General features: G+C 36.7%; 1 protein-coding gene across 1 annotated transcript in view; it reads left to right on the forward strand.

Annotated features, from left to right (window-relative positions):
* Positions 1-22091, forward strand: part of ESF1 (ESF1 nucleolar pre-rRNA processing protein homolog) — a 61737-nt gene extending 39646 nt beyond the window's left edge. Inside the window, exons 10-14 of the mRNA XM_008057123.2 lie at positions 7474-7595; positions 10719-10806; positions 17826-17902; positions 19303-19449; positions 21010-22091. Coding sequence (XP_008055314.1) covers positions 7474-7595; positions 10719-10806; positions 17826-17902; positions 19303-19449; positions 21010-21303 — 728 coding nt within the window. The 3' untranslated portion in view covers positions 21304-22091. The remainder of the gene's footprint in view (positions 1-7473; positions 7596-10718; positions 10807-17825; positions 17903-19302; positions 19450-21009) is intronic.
* Positions 22092-22357: the final 266 nt, after the last annotated feature.

The raw sequence follows: 22357 nt of genomic DNA on the forward strand, positions 1-22357 counted from the left end.
TCTTTTGCCATTTTTCTGTTACATTGTTTGCGCTTTTCCTGTTGACTTTTAGGAGTTCTTTATTTGTCTTTGATATTAATCCTTTATCTTTTATGGGATAGCAGTTATCTTCTAGTGTGTGGTTCTCTCTTCCTCCCACTTTTCTGTGTCATCTAATGAACACAAGTACTTGATTTTAATATTGTCAGATTTATCTTTTATAGTTAATATTTTCTGTGTTTTATCTAAAAAGTCCCTTTTTATACAGATGAGAGCAATGTTCCCTTTTTTTACGAAAAGACTTAAGATTTTGGACATTTAAATCCTTGATCCAGCTGGAGTTGATTTTTTTATATGAGGTAGGGATTCTTGTGCCATATTAAAAAATCTTGTTTATTCTGTTCCATTTATTGAATAATCTCTCCTTTCCCCTAGTGTTCTGATATGTCACCTCTTCATATACCAGAGTTTTTCAGCTGTGAATCTGTTGCCTGGCTTTCTGTTTTACAGGTCAGTTAGTCAGCCTATCCCTAGATCAGTAAGTACCATACTTCATAAACTTGGATGTAGAGCACTAATAGCCACCACACCTAGCCCACCTCTAGGTCATTTGCTATTAGTGTTCTGTGAGAAAAACAAACCAAAATACAAACCACCAACAACAGTTGAAAGGGCTGTAGAATGCAATATACTCAAGGAGAGCAGATTTCAGTTAGAACAAGAAGATGAAGAAAATATTCAGAGATATTGTGAGTTTTTGCTGATGATCTGCTGTAGATTCCACAGAATTTAGAGGTAGAGAGTTGGGGGAGGGGGATAGTGGCAGAAGAGTGGATGTACAGTTACCTTCTGGAGATTAGAACTTGGGGAAGAACCTGATTATTAGAGGCTTTTTATGGTGGCCACAATGAATTGGAATAAAAGGCACGAAGAGATTATTCCTGGTGTGATGATTCCTGGAGGCAGATTGCAATGGTAAGGCTGTGAATGTTGAGATTAGGAAGGGAAGAGTCTCTGTTATTGCCTTGGATATACCAAGCCAGTCCCTCCTCTTACACCCCTTTCTGGGGGATGGCAAATTCACTGTGAGCTCACAGCCTTCTCCTTGACTCCTGGACAGAGTTACAAGTGAGGAATCCATTGTGACTAAATAACACACAGTCTTAATCCCCCAGGGCCCTACTCTTGAATTCTGTTAGGAAAGGTGTGGTCTTGCTCTACAGTGCTTTCTTGGGTACCTGGCTTTTAAGATATTTTAATTGTCTTGGATGTTCTAGAGTTGCACTGTGATATATCTAAGTCATTTTTTTGCTTGTTAACTTTAATCTTACTTGGAATTAGATATCTAGAATCCTGAAATTAGTATTTTTTATCAGTTCTGAAAGCATTTCAGCCATTTTCTCTTAAAGTATTACATTTTCAGCTGGGCTCGGTGGCTCAGCCTGTAATCCCACGCCTTTGGGAGGCTGAGGTGAGTGGATTGCCTGAGCCCGCAGGTTCGAGACCCACCTGGGCAGCGAGACCTCATCTCTACAATAAATCAAAAAAATCAGCCTGGCATGGTAGCGCATGCCTGTAATTCCGGCTTCTCGGAAGGCTGAGGCAGAAGGATCGCCGGAGCCCAGCAGGCGAGGCTGCAGTGACCGGGAGCGGCCACTGCACTCCAGTCTGGGTGACCGAGTGAGACTCTCAAAAAAAAAAAAAAGTATTACATTTTCTACACTCTATTTTCTCCTTCTGGAAATCCTATTTGATAATGTGATACTTTCCCACTCTGTATCAGATAACTCATATTTTCTGTACCTTTAAATCTATGCAGCATGCTAGGTAATTTCTTTACTTCTGTCTTTCAGTTCATTGATTCTTTCTTCACCTTTGTCTGTTGTACTGCTTTTTTTCCCCCACTTCTGTCTCATCCCTTAGATAGTCTGATCTTTTAATTTTCTCTTTTGTTTTTAAAATATGCTGATTTTATATTTTATATCTGATAAATTTAAAATTCAGTCTTTATGGTTCTTGTAGTTTTTTGTTTCCATAGTGAATTTTGATTGTAATCAAAATTCCATAGTGAATTTTGACTGTAATCTCATTGTTCTTGGATGTTTCTTTACCTATGAGAAGTCTCAGATGCCTAGGTCAAAAGTGCTTCCTTTAAAGAGCATTTGCCAGGTGCCTAAGGGCAACTACCGATCTCAGACCAGTTGAAACTAAATTTTTGGATTGGAGTATTTTGGGCCACACAAGTAGTGTGAATTCCAGCCACAAACCCATGGATTTGTGGGCTTGTGGTTATAAATTCTCTGGGGAGAAATGTATTTTTACTTCCCTTGTTCTGCCCATAGCCAAAGGCTAAACAGGCGAATATTCCCTCTGAGTTGTGGGGGAAGGAGCATCTCCCACTGAGAGCACCCTTAAGTATCCTAGCTTTATATAGTGGTCTCTGATGTGACCTCCCACCATGATAAGGCTTCACACATTGTTCCTGCCTCCTTGGCCAGTAGCCCATTACAACCCAAGATCCGTACTAGATCATAGCAGATTAGTGTATGTCCCCAAGGGAAACTCTTTGCTTCTAAGCTAGTTTAATATTTCTAGTTGAGCTTTCTTGTGGTGACTGAAGTCCAAGAAATTCCTTTTGTTTCTTTATATCCTAGCCATTCGTTCAAAAGTTCTCATTTATTTTCTACCTTGTCTGAATACATGTATAAAAATAACAAGTATTTCTTCAGTCCTCTTTGCTGTAAAACAATTTGCAAAATAGCTTCATCAGACTTCGCCAGAATTTTACTCTGTTAGTACCGGAACAGCTTGATTCTATGTACATTGTGATTAAACTGCTTGAAAGGCAAAGACAATATACAAATAAAATGCAGGCAAATATAGAAAACAGTAGCTCTGTGATGAGGCCCAAATATCTTGCATTTGAAAGCATTAAGTGTAACCAAAGAGCATTTATTGGTTCTGTTTGGTAATTTTGCTATTTACTATGTTCACAGGCTAGTTGTTATTTTACTTTTAAATGTTATGCATTGTTGCTCCCAGTCCATAGGTTGGGAACAAACCTGACTCATGTTTCCTTTCATTTGCTCGTTTATTTAGCAGACATTATGAGGTGTGTGGTATATACCCGGCATTTCACTAGCCACTAGAATTACTTTCGTGAGAAAAAAAACTATGGCTTCTGCACTCATGGAACTTGCAACTTACTAAGGGAAGCAGTCATTAGTAATAATAATTTTCCTAATCACACAAATAAATATAAAATTGCATCTGTGATAAATGGTAGAGATTAGAAGATCATGGTACTATAAGAGCTTGAGAGAGAGGGATTCACAGAATTTCAAACATAAATTATGAGATCCTGCACCAAGTTCAAAACACTTTAAATCTTCATCTTTCTCTTTAGAAAGATTGATAATTTGGCTTATCCAGTGTGCTTTTAGAATACTTTCTGTAGATACTATCATGGAAGGGAAATGGCACTAGGAAAGATCCCTTTTACTTATCTGGACCGAGTATCCCTGTGACCCCAGTTATGTGAGTAATGTGTCCTTCCTTCTCCCCATACCATTGGGGATAACATGCCAGTTTGAATGATTGCCTTTGGTGACAGTGTTCCTCGGGGCATGACTGGTGGTTTTCCTCTATAAAGCCTTATACCCACAGTGGATTCTAAGTTTGGAGTTTTGGTGGCAGTGGTGGTGACTAGTTAGTTACATTTTAAGAGCTACTTTTGGAATTGAGTGTTACACCATCAGATTTATAACATACAACCATAAAAAACAGATTGAGCTATAAGTGTGTTCATAAATATTCTCAATGGATCCTCACTTCTAATTTAAATAAAAAGTACTAGTTTCAGCCTATATCAGAAATCTTAAAACGTGTGCTTTGTTTTATGAGAAAAGTCAGTTATAGTACCTGGGGGAGTTGTTTTAAGTTATTCATGACTGCCCTTTGAAGACTTTTCAAATATTTCAAATAAATAAGGTCAGGAGGAATGTATACTCTTATTTTGGTAGATATTGTAAGGATAGTTAAAAGTATTTTTATATGTGTGCAAACTGCCAAAATAATTCTGAGTGGATTATGCTAAAATGATTGTCATAATTGAGTCCTCTGTGTTTGTAGTTGGCTTTGAAAGGGGTTTTTGCTTCTTATTTGTTGGATTATTATGTTATTTTTAACTAATTTGGCAGTCCTTGGGTATACACTTAAACTTTTTTAAAACAAATTGTACAAAACTAAAACCAGTTATAATGAAGTTGTTTTTCAGTCACATAGTGGCTGCTCTCAAATGAGGCTAAAACTGTCTCTAAAGAATGTTCTTGTGCGTATGCCAAGAGGCTTCTGGGATGGGCATATTTTTAAGAACTTAGAACATAAACAACTCTGATCTGTGGCAAGAGATTTAAATGACCTCATGATGACAACAAGAACAAAGCATTTTTTAAATTATCATGGTGGTGTGTTAATTCATTGCAATGTGTTTGTTATTCTACTATTTTGGTATATTAAGTGAGAGCCAGGCAAAAAAAAAAAAAAAAAAATTACAGACTGTATTTAACTGAAGATAGTATTTCTTCACTGTTATAAACAAACTAAGTACCAGAAAAAGTTATTTCCTAAGAATAAATATTTCATAAATTATTCTAGAGGTATATAGGTCTTTTTTTTTCCATCTACATGAACCACTTAGGGATGAAGGCCATTTATTTAGATCCTAAAGTTTTGATTTATTTTCTGTTGGAGAGACTATGTTCCAAACATGAAAGATCAAACAGTTGGCTTGAAATAAGAAGTCCCTCCTTCAAGACAGATCAATTAAGTGTTTATTAAGTACTTATTATGTGTCTGGCACTATGCTAAATATTATGGAATTTGAAAGAAAATGACTTTAGCTGCCTTGGGTCTAGTTAGAAGAAAAGAAATACTCGGATGAAACTTATAAAGTGGAAAGACATTATATAATCAAGTACCAAATAAAATAACATCACTTATATGGTACAAATAATGACACAGCCCTTCTTTTCAGAAATGACTTCTAATCATTGTTAGAGCAGTAGTTCTTAACTAAAAGTGATTTTGCCCCCCAAAAGGACATTTGGCAGTGTTTGGAGACATTTTTGGTCATCATAACTGAGGCTACTTGCTAAATATCTTCCAAAGCACAGGATAGCCCATCACAACAAATAATTGTCTGGTCCAAAATGACAATAGTGCTGAAGTTGATAAACCCTTGATATAGAGCCTACAAATGTCAATGCTGCTAAGTTTTGAAGTTGTAGGATATGGACTCTCATCTTCCTATAGACCTCTTCAGCCCCTTATGTAACTGTTCTTTACAGAAGGCCCTGGGATCCTTACACAGAAATGGTCACTGGGTATTCAGAAGCCTCCTGAACATTGTATGCAAGTTTTTTCAGTACAATGTTCCAGGGACAGCGTTCATAGCTTTTATCAATTTCTCAAGATAGTCATGTCTTCAGAAATGTTCCAGATAGTTCAAACCAGTGCTGCTGTTGTGTGTGAGTGTGTGTGTGTGTGTGTGTGTGTGTGTGTGTGTGTGTGTGTGTGTGTGTGTAGAGAGAGAGAGAGAGAGAGAGCGAGAGCTTTGTGCTGAGCTAGAAGTAGATTTTGTTTCAAGGATCAACATTAATAATAAAATAACTTTTTGGTGATAAAACTATAAATTTAATATTCTGAAGTAATAAAATCTTTTGCAGTGTATGAGGAAATTATAATAGAATACTTGTTTTATCAGAATTCATGACTTTCTCCCAAATGGAAGTCCTAGTTTACATTTCTTAGGTGCTATTTATCTGTTGAATCATTTAAAGATCTGAACAGTTTTTTATAGTCCACATTTTTCCTAAAAACTATTTAGTAAGGGGAATTATTTTTTCTCATAAGAAATATTTTAGAATTGAGAGTTGTGTTCTGATTTGGCATTCATTAAGTCAGAGATCCTAACAGCAGCATCTCAAAAATCAAATGTACATAACCTTGGGTGTGCATTTAAGTTAATACTTTTCTAAGTCATAGAAATTTGAAGATTAAGTCCTGATTTTAAAACCAAGGAAGGTCTTAGACATCATCTGTTTTAGCTGTTTCAAACTGTTCTTTAGGGCTCAAGGCCCAAAAGCACTGCTTTTGTTGTTTTATATATTTGGACTTTTACCAGATATTTTGTTTGAGGGGGGAGATGTCAGTGCATGTGGGAGAGGGGATTGCATACTTCTGATCTAGACCATCATTTTACAGATAAAGAACCTGAGACCCAAAGCTTTAAGATTTTGTTCTTGGGTATACATTCCTTTATTCTGTAGGTCAAACTAGCATTTTAGATGTACCTGGTAATAGTGTAGAGGATGACCAGGAGTTCTAATTCTAGCTATGCAGGCAACTTTCCACCTACCTACATGTTCTTAAACTAGTTGCTAAATGTTCTTAGTCCCTAAAAATATTTTAATTCTTTTTAGGATTGTTTTCATTTTCTTAGAATTTAGAATGTTTCTGGAAGATGATCTGTCTTAACCATTTCTCTCTTAAAAAGAACATTCCACATCATTCCATTTATTATTTTTAAATGGATTTTGTCATCTAAATATTTGAAGATCCACCCAACCATGTCATCCAAAAAATACTGCAAAATAAAATAAACATTTTTATTATCAAAGGAGACAGCACAGTATTTACATTTTCTTTACTTGGGTAGTAGTGAAAGTTTTCATAGACTGATAGATCAGCCTTGGAGCTTTTTCTCTTACCTTCTTAACCCTCTTTAGTTATTACATAAAACACCTAGAAACATGAATCAAGAACCGCAGACTATAGGAACAAAAATCTTTGCAGATGAAATAGAAGAGCAAATAGCAGCATTGAAAAACTGAACCATATAAGGTAGAATCTGATCTTGGTGGTCCTTTTGATCTTAACTATGTGGCCTCATAGAGTGTTCTCACAGGAGAGATTGAGAATTCTTTCCTTAGGGAGTATTTTAACAAGGATTGCCTTACTAAATCTTGTTAGAAACTTGGAGTTCCCAGGGAGCACAGGCTTTCACTTGGATAGCATAAGCAAGTAAAGATAATTATGTTAAAGATGAGATAAACCTCTTGTCTTTTACTACAAAAAATTAATTAGTAGTCATATGCTGAGAAGAATTTGTTCCAGAATTTTTCTTAGAGAAATGCAGGTTGAGCCTAAACAAAGTGTTTTTCTTTAGTGGTTTCACCATATATCAAGTTGCTAGATTTGTTTGTTAGTTTGTTTTGATTTTGTTTGGTTGGGTTTATTATTGTTTGTTATTAGAAGTAGCTGTTACAGAAGATGGTCTCATGTAACTCTATGATAGTGGAGTATTACAAATATTGCCTATTATCTTGTTACTCTATTAAATATATGTAAATTATATATATATTGTTTTTGTAAATTACATGAAATGTTTGAAGATACTGCATTTTAAACTAAACTATTTGGATTTTTCCTCAGGTCTTAAAGAAAGTGCAGAAGAGATGGTCAAAAACAAATTGGAAGGAAAAGATAAACTGACCCCTTGGGAACAATTTTTAGAGAAAAAGAAAGAGAAAAAAAGACTGAAAAAGAAACAGAAGGTATCAGTGATAATTATGACCAAATATTTATTGAATAACCAACCCTGTATCAGAAGGCACTAGGTACTCATCATCCATTATTTCAGAATGTATAATTCTGGAGTAGGCCATGTTATCCTGCCAATTTTGAGAAAGGAAAGTAATAATTCAGTAGGTAAAACGCTTTCAGCAAGACCATGTGATGGTATACAAAGCCTGGTGAGAGTCCAGAACCATTTGAACTGCTACACTCTGATGTTTTATATGTATGTACTACCTAAATAAAATACATGGTTTAATTGATATCTAGATATAAAGCAGTGTGATTCTGTTCTATGTTTTTAAGGAGGAGAGGCGCAAACGGACCTTTTTACTTGAGGATATTTGCATATTGAATTTTTTAACATGAGTAAAATTATGCTGTACATTTCTATTTCTCAACCTGCATTGTTTACTTTGCAGTGTTATCTATAATTTGATTCTTTTAACATCTTATTGTTATATTTCTTTATCAAGAGTGTTTCCTTGATGTAATATAGTATCTGTGGAGAATATAATTCAGCTCCCATTGTTCAGGTAATGACATCTTTTCCAGAGTTAGAGTCCTCAGTAATAGCAGAGACAAGTTAGAGTTTTTGCCACTAAAAATATTCTTATCCTGTCACTGAAATGCAGCATTCTGGCAGTGGTGTCATTGCCTTGCAGTGTTATCACTAATAACCACATTTTATGTACAACATGGGGAACCTTAAATGATTAATTCTAGTCCAACACTGTTATCTTATAGTTGTAGAAAATAAGATGATTTTTCTGAGGTTACACAGCATGCCAGTGGCCAGACACACCAGAGTCCACGATCTCTGAGTCCAGTATTCTTTCTACTGTCTTGTTTAGTGCTTTTTTAGTGCTTATAGTGCTTTTGGTATAGCTGTGACTTTTGGTGCTGAAGCAGGAGGATCATTTGAGGTCAGAAGTTCAAGACCAACCTGGGAAACATAGCAAGACCCTGTCTCTGCCAAAAAATGCGAAAATAATTAGCCAGGCCTTATGGCGCACACCTGTAGTCCCAGCTACTCAGAAGACTGAGGCGAAAGGATCAATTGACCCTGGAGTTTGAGGCTGCAGTGAGCTATTATCATATGCCACTGCACTCCAGCTTGGGTGACAAAGTGAGAATCCTGTCCCTTTAAAAGAAAAAAAACCCAACAAGAAAAGGTAGAGGGCTGCAAAGTTGAATAATGCTGTGAAGTAATTTTTGTACTTACTGCAGTCAGTGTTTGTGGAAATAGTAAAATGGAGAAGTGGGACACAAGCCTGCCCCATTGATATGCTACGTTTCTTCTTTCCTAGAATTCTCTTTAAAACCAAATAGGCAGTAAAATATCTTTTAGATGGAATAACTCCACAAGTGCGTAAGCTATTCGTTTGTCAGAAAATGTTCAAGTGGGTCTTTATGGGGTCAGTGAAGTAGTCACTGGGAATTTTAGCAGCTATTCTGCTTGTTGTTCATTTGCTAGGCGCTGTGAGCTTGTGCTTTTACTTTTTCGTTTCTTTGGGCTAAGTCTGGACTCAACATTCTCAATATACTGGTTGAGTGTTCAGGGTATTCTGGACTCAGGAACTCCAACAGATCCCTTCCAACTCCACAGGTTCTCTGTATAATGAAGAGTCCCAAGAATTTTATTGAAGTTAAAAATATTTTTACCCCTGTTTTCCTCAGTTACTTCAATTTTGATACTGAAAAATTGTTACTGAAGAAATAAATATGTGCTTATGTACCATGGTATCTTGTATTTTGATCTAGCTATTGTTTAGGTTTATAAAGCAGTTGAAGAAGTGTATGAGTATATATGTAGCTAATAATCTTCATTAAAAATATCATGGCAGGAATGGTAGCTCACACCTGTAATCGAAGTACTTTGGGAAGCTGAGGTGGGAGGATCGCCTGATCCCGGAGTTTGAGACAACCTAGGCAACATAGCAAGACCTCATCTCTATAAAAAGTTAAAAAAAAAAAAAAAAAAAGCCAGGTATGGCAGGCCCATAGTCCCAGCTGCTCAGAAGACTGAAGCAGAAAGGTCACCTGAGCCCAGAGTTTGAGCCTGTTATGAGCCATGATCCTGCCACTGCTCTTCAGCCTGGGCAACAGAGTGAGACCCCAACACATAAAAAAGTCAGGTTCCTACTGAATTCATATAATAATTTGGTGGGAAAAAAGCTTAGAAACACTTGTTCTTAAAAGGACATTAATGTCAAAATAAATATTCTTTAGGACTTATTGAATCTTTTTACATGCAGGATGATGTTTGGCAATAATTCATTCTAAACATTTTTGTTAAAAATTAGATATTTTAGACTCCTAGAGATAAACTCAGTCTGCTTAGTCTGATCTTAGTTCACATGTTCTATTATTTTATAGGCTTGATTTCTTTATCTAGATATACTAATTTAGTAGACAGCCTGTTCAAATTTGATTAGGACAAATTTGACTAACAAATTTACTTAAAAATAGCTGAACAGTTTTTAGAGGTGGATTATAGATAAAACAAGATAATTGTTGAAATTACATAATAAAAATGGAAGAGTTTATTACATTGTTCTTACTATTTTTGTGTATGTTTTACAGTTTCATAATAAAAATCACTTTCTATAATTAACCAGCAAATAAATTATTTTAAGTAACAACTTAAGAGAATACTCTCAATTTTTATGAGAGAAAAGACCCAACTTTCTTCACTGATCACCCTTCTAAAAATATTCTTCTGTGAATATCTGCATCACTTTATTTCTCTCCTAACCATTCCTATCCTGAATTACTGTTATTCATGTATATGTCTGTTTATATGTCTAATCTCCTTTAGTAGATTGTACAATTTTTGAGGGAAGAAACCATGTATCTGATAACTTTCATTTCTCCCAGAAACCCTACATTTCTTGCATTATTAAATATTCCATAGGTATTTGTTTAGCAAACACAACAAATAGATATAAGAGTAATTTTATAAACTGGTCCATTTAAAAACATGGCTTAATTTTACTACTTGAACTACTTGATTTAAAAGAAATGCCTATAATTTGGTTTCACATACATGTAGTATAGTCTTTATAATAATGAAGCTATGTATTTTTATATTCAACTTTAAGGTTCTTGCTGAAGATGCCAGTGAAGATGAACTTCCCTCTGATGTTGATTTGAATGACCCGTACTTTGCTGAAGAAGTTAAAAAAATGGGTAAGCCAGCTCATATTTGCAGTTTTCAACTAGACTCTAAAGAGAAAAGTTGAAATGCATAGAAACATTAGAAACTCATCATTCTTTTAGAGTTACTGGTATTTGTGTATCCCTTAGTGCCTTATCAGCAGGTGTGTCCTGTGGGGTGCAGTCACTATTCAGATGGGACAGGATTGGGATGCCCTCTGTACATATGAGAAGTAATTTTATTAGAGGAGGCTTTTGGTAATGGGGCTAATTTAACAGTTTACTGCAGATTCCTTTCTGGGAAGTATCCTTAGAGGCAGTCAAATTGACTCTAAAAGTACAAGAAGAAATAAAAAAATGAAAAATAATTGTATTTTGTGCTTTCACTGCTTTTTAATCACATATCCACTCTAGGTCTCTCTCTGCAAAGGCTATCAAAAACTAAAAGTATGAGATGAATTGTTTATATGTGTGTGTTGATATATGTATAATTGTCTCAAATGTGTACATGAAATTGTAGTATAAAAAAGCCTTTTCTGCTCGAATATACAAAAGCACCTATGTTTCTTCTTATCCCTTTTGTACTTTCTATGCTTAATTATAGCTACAAGCCAGCTTCCTTCTTATTCCTCTTTTTCCTTGAGTCCCCAAATGGTCTGGTATTTGATTTCCTCTATCCAGGGAGCCTTGTTTCCATTTCATATGCTCTACTCATTCTTTCCTGTATACTCCCATTCTTTCCTTTTTGGTATGTGTAAATATATTCAGTCAAGTTCAGTCCATACTTTGTAAACCTGTACAAAGACCACTGTACACACTTTCCATTTGTTCTCAGGCATTTGCCTTTCCCTGATCTTTATACCACACACATGAACCCCCAAAGACTTGTTCCTGGAACAACTCCAAGCTGGCATTGTAAAGAGAAAGATTTTATGAAGTTTCCCTGCTTTTTGTCCCTCGTGACTAGTGGGCCAGAATAGTTCTCAACAGGAAAGTCAAAATTGCTCAAAATTATTTCCTGGTTGTTACAGCTTTTTAGCACTGGCGTTTTATTGATGAAAAGGAGATCAAGATGAATAAAGTCTATTATAGGATGTGAAATTCTTGGGAATTGGACAGAGAAGTGGAAACTTTGCATATTCTGCTTTTTATCATACCTGAGTGGTCATTTCTAGAAGATGATGGATTTTAGCCTTATCCTCTAGTTTCAAGAACCCAACTTTATAATGGAGAAATGTGAAGCATTATAGTTTCCTTGTTCTCTATCCAAAGTGCTTCATTTTGGCATGTGAAGTCTGGTAGGATTGCAGAACTCAGGGTAGGATTCAAAGAGTAAGTTAAGTAGTTTCTTGGTTTGAGTAGCCAGTTTCTTGGAATCAGCACATTTAAATTGTGAATAAACTTTCTCTTAAGTTAATATCAGAAGTTCCAAGGAAAAAGGTGTAGATAAAATTTACTTGCTTTTAATTTACTTTTGATTTCAGAATGCTTTCTAGGAATAATTGTTTCTATCTGGGCTTGTGTTTTTTCTTTTTCTTTTTTTTTTTTTTTCTTTTTAAGGAAAGAGAAAAACAAAGGCTGTGAATTTTTTACAAAAATTTGGGAATAAAAAACAGTGTCTTGCCATGTTTGCTTGTTTATTCTATCAATAAATAGTTTGATTGCCTACCAGGTACTGAGCATTCTTCAAGGCTAGAGATATAGCAGTAATAATACAAGCTGAGTTGCATCTCTCTAGGAGTCTGGTTTTAGGGAAGACATGCTAAATAGATAAATAAGAATATTATGAGAGTATGGTAAGTGCTTTAAAAGAAAGAAATAGAGGCTATAACTGAGAGGATAGAGGGGAGTTTGCTTTACTAGGGTAAGCAAAGAAGGCCTCTCTGAAATAGTGACATTTGAGGTGGGTCCTATAAAATGAGGAGTTAGGCACAAAGAGCTAGATGAAGAGCAGTGCAAATGAGGGAAAGTAGGTCGAAAGACTGAAGTAAAAGAGGACGTGTTATGTGGTGTTTGGAGTTGAAAGACACTAGTGTGGCTGGAGCATGGTCAGAGAGGGAGTTGGCATGAGGACAGGCTGGAGACATAGTGGGAACTCCCCCTTACGGGCCTTGTTGTCTTGGCTACAAATTTAGATTTTACTCTGCTGACAATGGAAAGTCTCTGAACAGTTTTTAAGCAAAGATGTGACATGATCTGGTATATATTTTAGCATATTACTCTGGTGCCTGCAAGGAGAACAGATGAAAGGAAGACATTGGTGAAGGCTGGGAGACCAGGCTTTTGTAGAAGTGATGGTTATTTGGCTGGCGTGCCAGTCCTGGAATTGGAAAGAGAAAAGAGACTGGGATTCTAGATACATTTTGGAAGTAGACTTGCTAATGTATTTTAAATCAGGAAGAAATTTTGCATAACTCCAAAGTTTTCGGGTTGAGTCTCTGGGAGAATGCCCTTCCATTTTACTGAGTTAAGAAGAAATGTGGGAATGGTAAGTTTGTGTGGGAAGTAAAGTAAATAGTTCCATTTGGGGAATAACTGTTTTGAGATGTCAATTAGATATCTAGATGGAGGTGTTAGATTGACATTTAGCTATAAGTCTGGTGACAGCGCGGCAGTGAAGTCAGTACAAATATAAGCTTAAGAATCAGTAACATATAAAGAATACCTCATGCCATAGAACTGGGAGTAGAAAGTACTAGTAAGAGAAGAGGGAAGCAGGATTGAGCCCTGAGGCTGAGTGAACCTGCGTAAGTTACTGTTACTCTGTCATACTAGAGTAAGTATCACTTGAAAGATTGGGAGAAGCTTAAGAAGATTAGAAGGAGAAGCCAGAAAATAGGAGGGGAAGTATTAACATAGTGTCATGTGAGCTGAGACAGAAGAATATGCAGAGGAGACATATCATTGATTGTGTCAGGCGCCACTAGACATACAGAGAAGTGTCTTGCAGACACTTGGTGAGTAGCGGTTTCAGTAGATTTATGTGGGTTAAGGTTTGAGTGAAGAGCGAGGAAGTAGAGACCAAGAATGTGCATCATTTTTCAGAAGTTCACTGTGAAGGGTAACAAAGAAATGGAGCAGTGACTGAATGTGAGTAAAGAAAGGGGGTTTTTGTAACAATGAGCTTTAGGGCATGTTTTTATCCTCTTGTGATCTGTCTAACCAGAATGTAATTGATATACAGAAAAATGGGAGAAATAAAAAGTAAATACTAATGCAGGTAAATTTGTATATTTGGTGGCGGGAAGGTGAAGGATTTTCCTCCTTGGTTTATGAATTTATACTTTTTTTTCATTCGTTTGCAGAAGTACTGATAGTCTAAGTGAGCAGATGAGTTGGGGACCCAGAAACATCATAACGGGGAAGGGGGGCTTACTACCTGAGGCACTTGATAAAATATAAAGGGAATGTTCTAGTCAGGATAACTGAGAATGGAGAAAGATGGGGCATATAAATCTGAAGGCAGGCTGGATGGAAAACCATGGAGTATACACAAGGGTAGCCGTACAGGAGGCCTACACAGAGAAGGACAGACCCGGCAAGCCACATTTCAGGCTGGCCAACAAAAGGGGCACATTCCTTTTAAATAGTGTGGGACAAGGCTTTTCACGGGCACAGTGCAAAACTATGTGCCCTCGTTCACTTTGGTGTTTATTCAGTCAGTAAATAATTGAGTGTCAGAATCACCCAAGCCTCCCATATTACTTTCAGCGTTTGGTAGGAGATGTTTAAATATATGAGAATAATATAGTTCCTTCCCATACTTAATGGTTTACTCTAACTAGAGTGTAACTGGGCTTTTTCGGAAATACATGTTAGACAATGAGAAGTTTTCACCAATTCTGAACTGTTTCCTCTTCAGGAAAAACTAAATTTGTGCTTAACAGTATCCAGAAGATATAAAGAAGAATAAATGTTGAATGTTAACATTTGTACTCATAATCCAGGAGGGACAGTTTAGAGTAGCAGTCTCCAGCCTTTTGGGCATCAGAGACCGGTTTAGTGGAAGACAATTTTTCCACAGACCCGGTGCGGGAGGGGGAATGTGCTGTCAGACCTCACTGCTAATGTTAATCTGTATTTGCAGCTGCTTCCCAGCACTAGCAACACCACTTCAGTTTAGATGATCAGGTTAAGGAGTGCGCCACCTGAATCCCTCATATGTGTAGCAATAGGGTTCGCACTCCTGTGAGAATGTAATGCTACCGCTGATCTAACAGGAGGTGGAGTTCAGGTGGTAATACGAGCAGTAGGGAGTGGCTGTAAATACAGACGAAGCTTTGTTTGTCCAACTTCCTCCAGAAAATCTAATCAAGCACTTCATACAAGAGAGAAGCCAACAGAGTTCACTGAAGGGCAGATGTGGTCTCAGTACTGACCAGATGGGAGTGATATCCTCCTACTGATTTCTCTCTCTCTCTCTCTCTCTCTTTAAATTTTATTTTAGCAAGTTCCTGCATCACTTGCCTGTAATCAGATGCAGTCTGTCAATCTCCCTCTAGGCTAGTACATTCTGACATCCAGGAATTTCTCATGCCCAGCTCTTACACATGTGGGTCCCAGCTCTGGCTCTGGTCTTTACAACATATTTTTAGAACTGCAGAAATAAAAGGAAGCCCACTAGGATTCAGATTCTGCCAGCTGTCATTGGAAAATAAGTATATTTCCCATATTTTCGTTTCATTCTATTTCATTAATGTACTCATCCTAGAAGTACATTATATTTTCAAAACTCATTTGACATCAAATTTGCAATTGGGGGGGAAATTATACAAATATTTAGCGCTCAAATTGGTTCCTAATCTGAATCAAACATCAGGTCTGGCATCAATCAACGAACTCAATTCTTCCATATTTTGAAAGGTATACAAGTTTAGTTCTATTGGACTGCCTAGGGCAAAGGTGTTACAAATGTATCCAAGTCCATCTGGTTTACAGTATCTTTGTCCTGTTCAACTGCAGACCTTGAACCATACACCCTATAAACACTGGTGTACCAAATTTATTATATCATAAATATTTTTGGAAACTAAGGTCTATATTTTAGATAATGACTGTATCTTACTCCAAAGGTACTAAAATCCAAAACATGTTTTGACAAATTAATAATGAAGGCAATATTGTGTAATAAATTAATATTTCAATGTAGGTCAGCTGAGTTACTTTAAGCCTACATTAAAAAAAAAATTACAGGCTGGGCTTGGTGGCTCAACCTGTAATCCCAGCATTTTGGGAAGCCAAGGTGAGTAGATTGCCTGAGCCTACAGGTTCAAGCCTGGGCAACTTGGCAAGACCTCGTCTCTACAATAAATAAAAAATTTGCCAGGCGTGGTAGTGTGCACCTGTAGTTCGGATACTTGGAAGGTTGAGGCGGAAGGATTGCCATAGCCCAGCAGGTTGACACTGGGGTGGCCATGAGTGTGCCACACTCATGGCACTCTAGTCTGGGTGATAGAGTGAGACTCCAACTCAAAAAAAAAAATTTACAAACTTGTGAATTTTGAACCAAAACCCAACTCTCCTTAAGAGTATCTACTATACAGCCTTATATCTGTAGGGCACACCAAATAGTCAACTTCTTTTCAACCTTCTTATAGAAATCCACTTCCCTAAAATTTTAAGTATGCTTCCATTGATCCTTGAAAGCAGAACAGGTAGGTCTGTGGCCTGTTAGGAACCAGGATAACTGAGGATGGAGACATATGGGGGGATATAAATCTGAAAGCAGGCCAGATGTAAAACCATGGAATATACAACAAGGGCAGTCGATCTTGCCCTGTGCTACTTTTTTTGCTCCCTAGATGGAAAAAAGTCCTCAAAGGGAAACATTCTGACATGGGAGAAGTGAAATAAAAACAGCAGAAGCACTAAAAGTCATCAAAATTGATGAGTTGAAAAACTGTTTTGAGCAATGGAAAAATTGCCTTGATAGGTATATTGCATCAAATGTAGAGTACTTTGAAGATGACTAAAGTTTAAACGTATAAGAAGAAATACATAAATTTTTGCAAGTAAATTGTTTTGGGGGAGGTCTCTCACATATTCTTTTACATTTTTTGCTTATAGGGATAGTAGTCTCAGTGAAGATGTTATAGATTTATTTAACTATCAAACTCTAATATTTGATCTGGAACCTCTGTTACTATTTGACTTAATAGAATCAGTTCATTTGTACTTTTTGCAGCAGTCCCAGGAGATGTAGTTTCTTCTTGTTTTTTTTGTTTGTTTGTTTTTTGAGTCAGAGTCTCACTCTGTTGCCCAGGCTGGAGTAGAGTGGCACGCTCATGGCCACCGCAGCCTTGACTTGCTTAGCTGAGGCAATCCTTCCACCTCAGACTTCCAAGTAGCTGGAACCACACCCGGCTAATTTTTTGATTTATCATAGAGATGAGGTCTCGCCATGTTGCTCAGGCTGGTTCCTGAGCTCAGGTAATCTTCTGGCCTCAACCTCCCAAAGTACTGGGATTTCAGGCGAGCAAATTGCCCAGTACTAATTACTACGGTCTCTTCTCTTTCTATTGATGTATGATGTTACATTTGATTATATACTAAGTCATACTGTTTCATTATTCTTATTATATAATATAGTAATTTTTTGGTATCTTTCACTTTTTAGAACATGTTAGTACACTGTATCACTGGTACATCAGATCTACCTAATTTGTCTTTGTGAAGATTTCCTTGAATGGAATTTTATTTAGAATGTTGTTAAATGTGTATATTATTTTTATCATGAATGTGTGTTGAATTTTATCAAAAGCTTATTCTGAATCTGTTGAAATAATCTGTGGTTTTTCTTTTTTAGTTTGTAATTCAAATTATACATTACTTTTGGAGGAAATTCTTTCTTTATAATATACAGTCACTTTGTCCAGAAGCATTGTATTTATTCCATTTACATACCCACCGTCTTCTTTTCTTTTTTCCTCCTTTAGTTTCAACACATTTATTAAGATTATTTCTAGATCTCTTGTGGTTTTGGTCCTAGTATAATAGATTGTTGCTAATTATTCTGTTATCTTTAATCCTCTCATGTTGCTTTGTTGTGTCAGGTATAAGGAAAAAATCAGTAAAATCTGCAAAAGATAGCATATCTGCAGAGGAAGAAACTGAACTAGAAAGACAAAAGGTAACATGCTTAGTGGATAATTGATATGTACAATTTAAATGAAGTTGTCTATATGTGTTTCCCTAATTTTAAAAAATAGCTTATTTTAGCAGTGAAATTTATAAATAAATTAAAAAGGACATAAATATTTTAGCAGCATAGTTTTTAAATATAACTTTTTTACCAAACATTATTTCTCCAGCTAGTACAAAGTCAAAGTTTACTTCAAACCCAAGGCTGTTTCTTTTTTGGTTAGGAGAATAGCATCTCATTATTAAAGCCCTTACTATAACTGAGACAGAAAATACTATTAAAACCTCAAAATAATATTGCCGTAAGTTTTAATTCCATCTGTATTTGTTTTGTAACAGACTTTGCTATTATGGCTTGTCAAATACGAATTTCTATTTTTATTAAACAACTTAAATGTAATATACAAAACTACAGTCTTCCTTGGAAATGCAAGGACCTCATGCTTGTTACCCCTTTAGGTCCAGTCATGTAATTCTGGCAGAGTCACATGTGTGTTTGCCAGGGCAGGAATTGGAAGCAGCAGTGCCCGGTGGCTGATGTTCACATCCCTGTCAGCAGTGAGCCTCACTGGCCACCTAAACTCTGCGTCTTAATGCATCTTCTAGTCTCCATTTGTTGCGATATGGTAAAGCTCATGCAGTTATTTAAAGAGCAACAAAAAAAAAAAACCTTTTTTTGTGGAAAGTGTCTCCAGAAAGAAAGCCAGCTGCAAGTGCCAGGGACAGAAGGGAAAGGAAATTTAGGCTGTCTAAAGTGGTACACAGGACGAACCTGGGAGCATACTCTATTTTCACCGGTGTACGTGGTTGTTTGCTTGATTCTTGAGATTTCATGTTTAATTACATGGTTGATAGAAAATGCCTATTTAGTGGAAACAAACATTATATTAGATTTCAGAAGCAAATATTAAGAGCCTGCCTTCATAGAAATGTATCAGTATTGAAAAAGTAAAGACAAAAAATGCAAAAGAAAAGTTCCTTTTAAAGTATAGTTTATATCACACAGTAAACATTTGCTGAATTTAGTGTCATTGCTTTAGAAGAACAAAGTGAAAATGAGAAATTTTTATTTGAGAGGCTTGGGGACTCTTGCTTCTGCAGCCTATTAACCAGTTACACTGAGTGAAATGTAATTTGATTTTTAAATGAAAGCTTTCACCTCTCTCCTGCGCTGGTAATGTTGCTTCCAGAGATTCTACCTTATTGCTATACAAAGACCTCCGAGTTTTGGTATTGCACAATAAACTTACAAATGGCAGTTGTCACCCCGGAGCTTTAGTGATTGAGTTGTCATTTCTCAGAGGGGATATCTGTACTGCATACTCCTCTGGAGCCCGGGGGTAGGGAGAACGACTGATGTGTACATTTGAACTCTTTTTCACTCCACAGGCTGAAATGGCTTTGCTCATGATGGATGAGGAGGAGGACAGCAAGAAACACTTCAATTACAACAAGATTGTGGAGCACCAGAATCTGAGCAAAAAGAAGAAAAAGCAGCTCATGAAAAAGAAGGAATTATTAGAAGATGACTTTGAGGTAACTGGAGACATTAACCTCTTAAAGCTGGAATTGAATCTAAAGTCAGCTCTGCAGATAGAAATTGAGCACAGTCCAATGTAACTTTGAAAATGTCTAGGAAGCTCTGTAGTGGAGCCAAAGCCGCCAACTTTTAGTCTAGCACAGCCACTTCATCCCTGGGTGGATCAAATCACCTTTGGTTTCTTTGGTTGAGCAGTTGAGCACCAAGTGAAGTAACTGATTTGTATTTTGGTAGCCGTGCTGCACCAAAAATATGTAGTTTTTAAAGTTAGAATCACACATACTGATCCCCGTGCTGGGAAAGGTATGCTTGAGTAAGCTGGGCTGGTGACCAGCATACTCATGTCGCATTGGCTCACACTCATTGTGTACAGTGACCAGCGCAGTAAGCCATGCGTTTTTAATTACTGTGTTTCTTGTTTCTGTCACTCATCTTTTCCCTCTTTTTGTTGAGTACATATTCCTAATGACTGCAGAGTCCTTATGTGTGAGTTTGAATCCTCTACAGAAAACCTACAGATAGCGATTGGGAACTAGTTAATGACTTCCAACCATTAATGTGGAAGAACCAACCATGAATAAGATGGAGGAAATTTGAGATATTATGAGTTTGCTCAAAGAAAGGAGGAGAGCCCACAGATAAATTCTGAGTAGCATGTAGCCACCTTGTGGCCCTCTGTAGCTTCATTTTGTGTGAGTCAGTGTCACATACATTTCTGTTTCAGTGATGCTTTCAGTAAGTTGTTTTCCTTATGAAAAGCAAATGATGATTTGTAGTCAAATCTTCTATTATGAGATCTGCCTTCACACGTGAATAATCATGTGCAAAATGTTTTTCATGAGATTTGTTGTTGTTCTTGGTTTCACATCTGTTGGCCTCACTGTAATAACTAAGTAAAGCTATACTCCATCTCTAGGTGGACCTGTGTTTTGCACGCTTCTTTCTCTTGCTGGTCATCTTGTGCCTGTCAACACTCAAGTGCCTGACTGGAGTTAGGGATACACTCTTAAATGTGGAAACATATGTTTTTATAAAGATAGAAGATAAATTTGGGGCTTGTATCTTGACCAGACTTAGTCTTTGAATGGATTATTTCCCATAGTGGGCTTTAAATGTTTTGATCTATGAATCACCCTTAATAGCTACTTATTTTTGGTGTCAAGATTAAAATTTCTTAAAATATATTCCACATGCAAGGACTCTGCATAAAACTGGCTTATTTATCCTGGCCAGAAATCAATTTCATGCTGTAGGCCTGCCTTCAGATCCTCTCCATAGTCAATCACAGGCCGTGTCTATATGGGCCACTCTATTTCCCTTTCATACAGGTTGTCCGTTGCATGGTAAGAACAGGGTACCTTGCATGTGTGGTCTAAGGGTAGGCCATAAAGATTTGTGGAAAAGATGAGAAAAATGAATCAGTACAAATGCTCGGGTTTGTATTTTATATAATCAGCAACTCACCAGCTTTCTAAATTTGGCCCCATTTCTGGGCCTTGTAGTTTACTAATTTTATTTAAGTTGTTTATTAATTATCAAACCTCTTGGCCTTGCAGGTGAATGTCAGTGATGCTCGGTTTCAGGCAATGTACACTTCCCACTTGTTCAATTTGGATCCCTCAGATCCTAATTTCAAGAAAACAAAAGCTATGGAAAAAATCCTTGAGGAGAAAGTCCGACAAAGAGAACAAAAGGAACAAGAACTTACTCAGGCAATAAAAAGAAAAGAGAGTGAGATTCAAAAGGAATCACAAGGGAAATCCATTGATCCTGCCTTGTCAATGCTGATTAAATCTGTAAAACACAAAACGGAGCAGTTTCAAGCAAGAAAAAAACAAAAAGTCAAATAACTGGATATTGTTTATTTTTGGATTGAGAATATGTTCTTCTAAAGTATACAGAAATCGTAGAAGGAATATTTATTGGGAGCAAAACCACCTTTCTAGAATATGATTATGATCTTATTCTGAACATAGTAAACTTTTTCTCTGTAAATAGATGATGGTATCTATTGTGGATGATTGACAAACCTGTATTGTATATACCTACAGATTAATCATAATTAGGCCAAATTACCTGGATTCTAGGATTTACAATTTTTTTTTACATCCCAAATGACTATTATTTATTGAAGTAAAATGAGCATACAAGAAAAATTTAAACAAGTCCCCTGCACAGAATAACATTTCTTAAATATATATGAATTTCCTGGTTGATTTAGAATGGGAGAATTATAGACTTTTTAGATTTATAAAGGACTTAAAGAAAGCCTGGCCCCACTGTTTCATTGTACAGGAGAGTAAACTGAGGACCAGAGAAGTTAAACAAATTGCCCCAAGACATACAATAGTTTAAAGGGAGCAGAAGCTTAAGCCTAGCTAAAATTTTTGTATTGTATGAAGTTCAGTTCCGACTGGTGGAAAATTACTCTAGTGTTTTAAAAGACTGTTTATAATTCTGTGTAAAAATAGAGCAGTGTCTAAAGTCTGTGTAAAGGTTAGCGATAGTTTGAAAATATATGTATATAATACATTAATTTCTCTGGAAGCAGGTGGCAGATTTAGATGGCTATTAAAAATAATTCATTTTCCAGCCGGGCTCGGTGGCTCAGCCTGTAATCCCACACCTTTGGGAGGCTGAGGTGAGTGGATTGCCTGAACCCGTGGGTTCAAGACCCCCCTGGGCAGCGAGACCTCATCTCTACAATAAATCAAAAAAATTAGCCAGGCGTGGTAGCGCGCGCCTGTAGTTCCAGCTACTTGGAAGGCTGAGGCGGAAAGCTCACCGGAGCCCAGCAGATCGAGGCTGCAGTGGCCAGGAGCGGCCACTGCACTCCAGTCTGGGCAACAGAGTGAGACTCCAACTCAGAAAAAATAAAAAATATTTAAAAAAAAATAATTCATT

This window comes from Carlito syrichta, unplaced genomic scaffold, assembly GCF_000164805.1.
Source record: "Carlito syrichta isolate Samal-C Ts95f unplaced genomic scaffold, Tarsius_syrichta-2.0.1 Scaffold302767, whole genome shotgun sequence".
Lineage (NCBI taxonomy): Eukaryota > Metazoa > Chordata > Mammalia > Primates > Tarsiidae > Carlito > Carlito syrichta.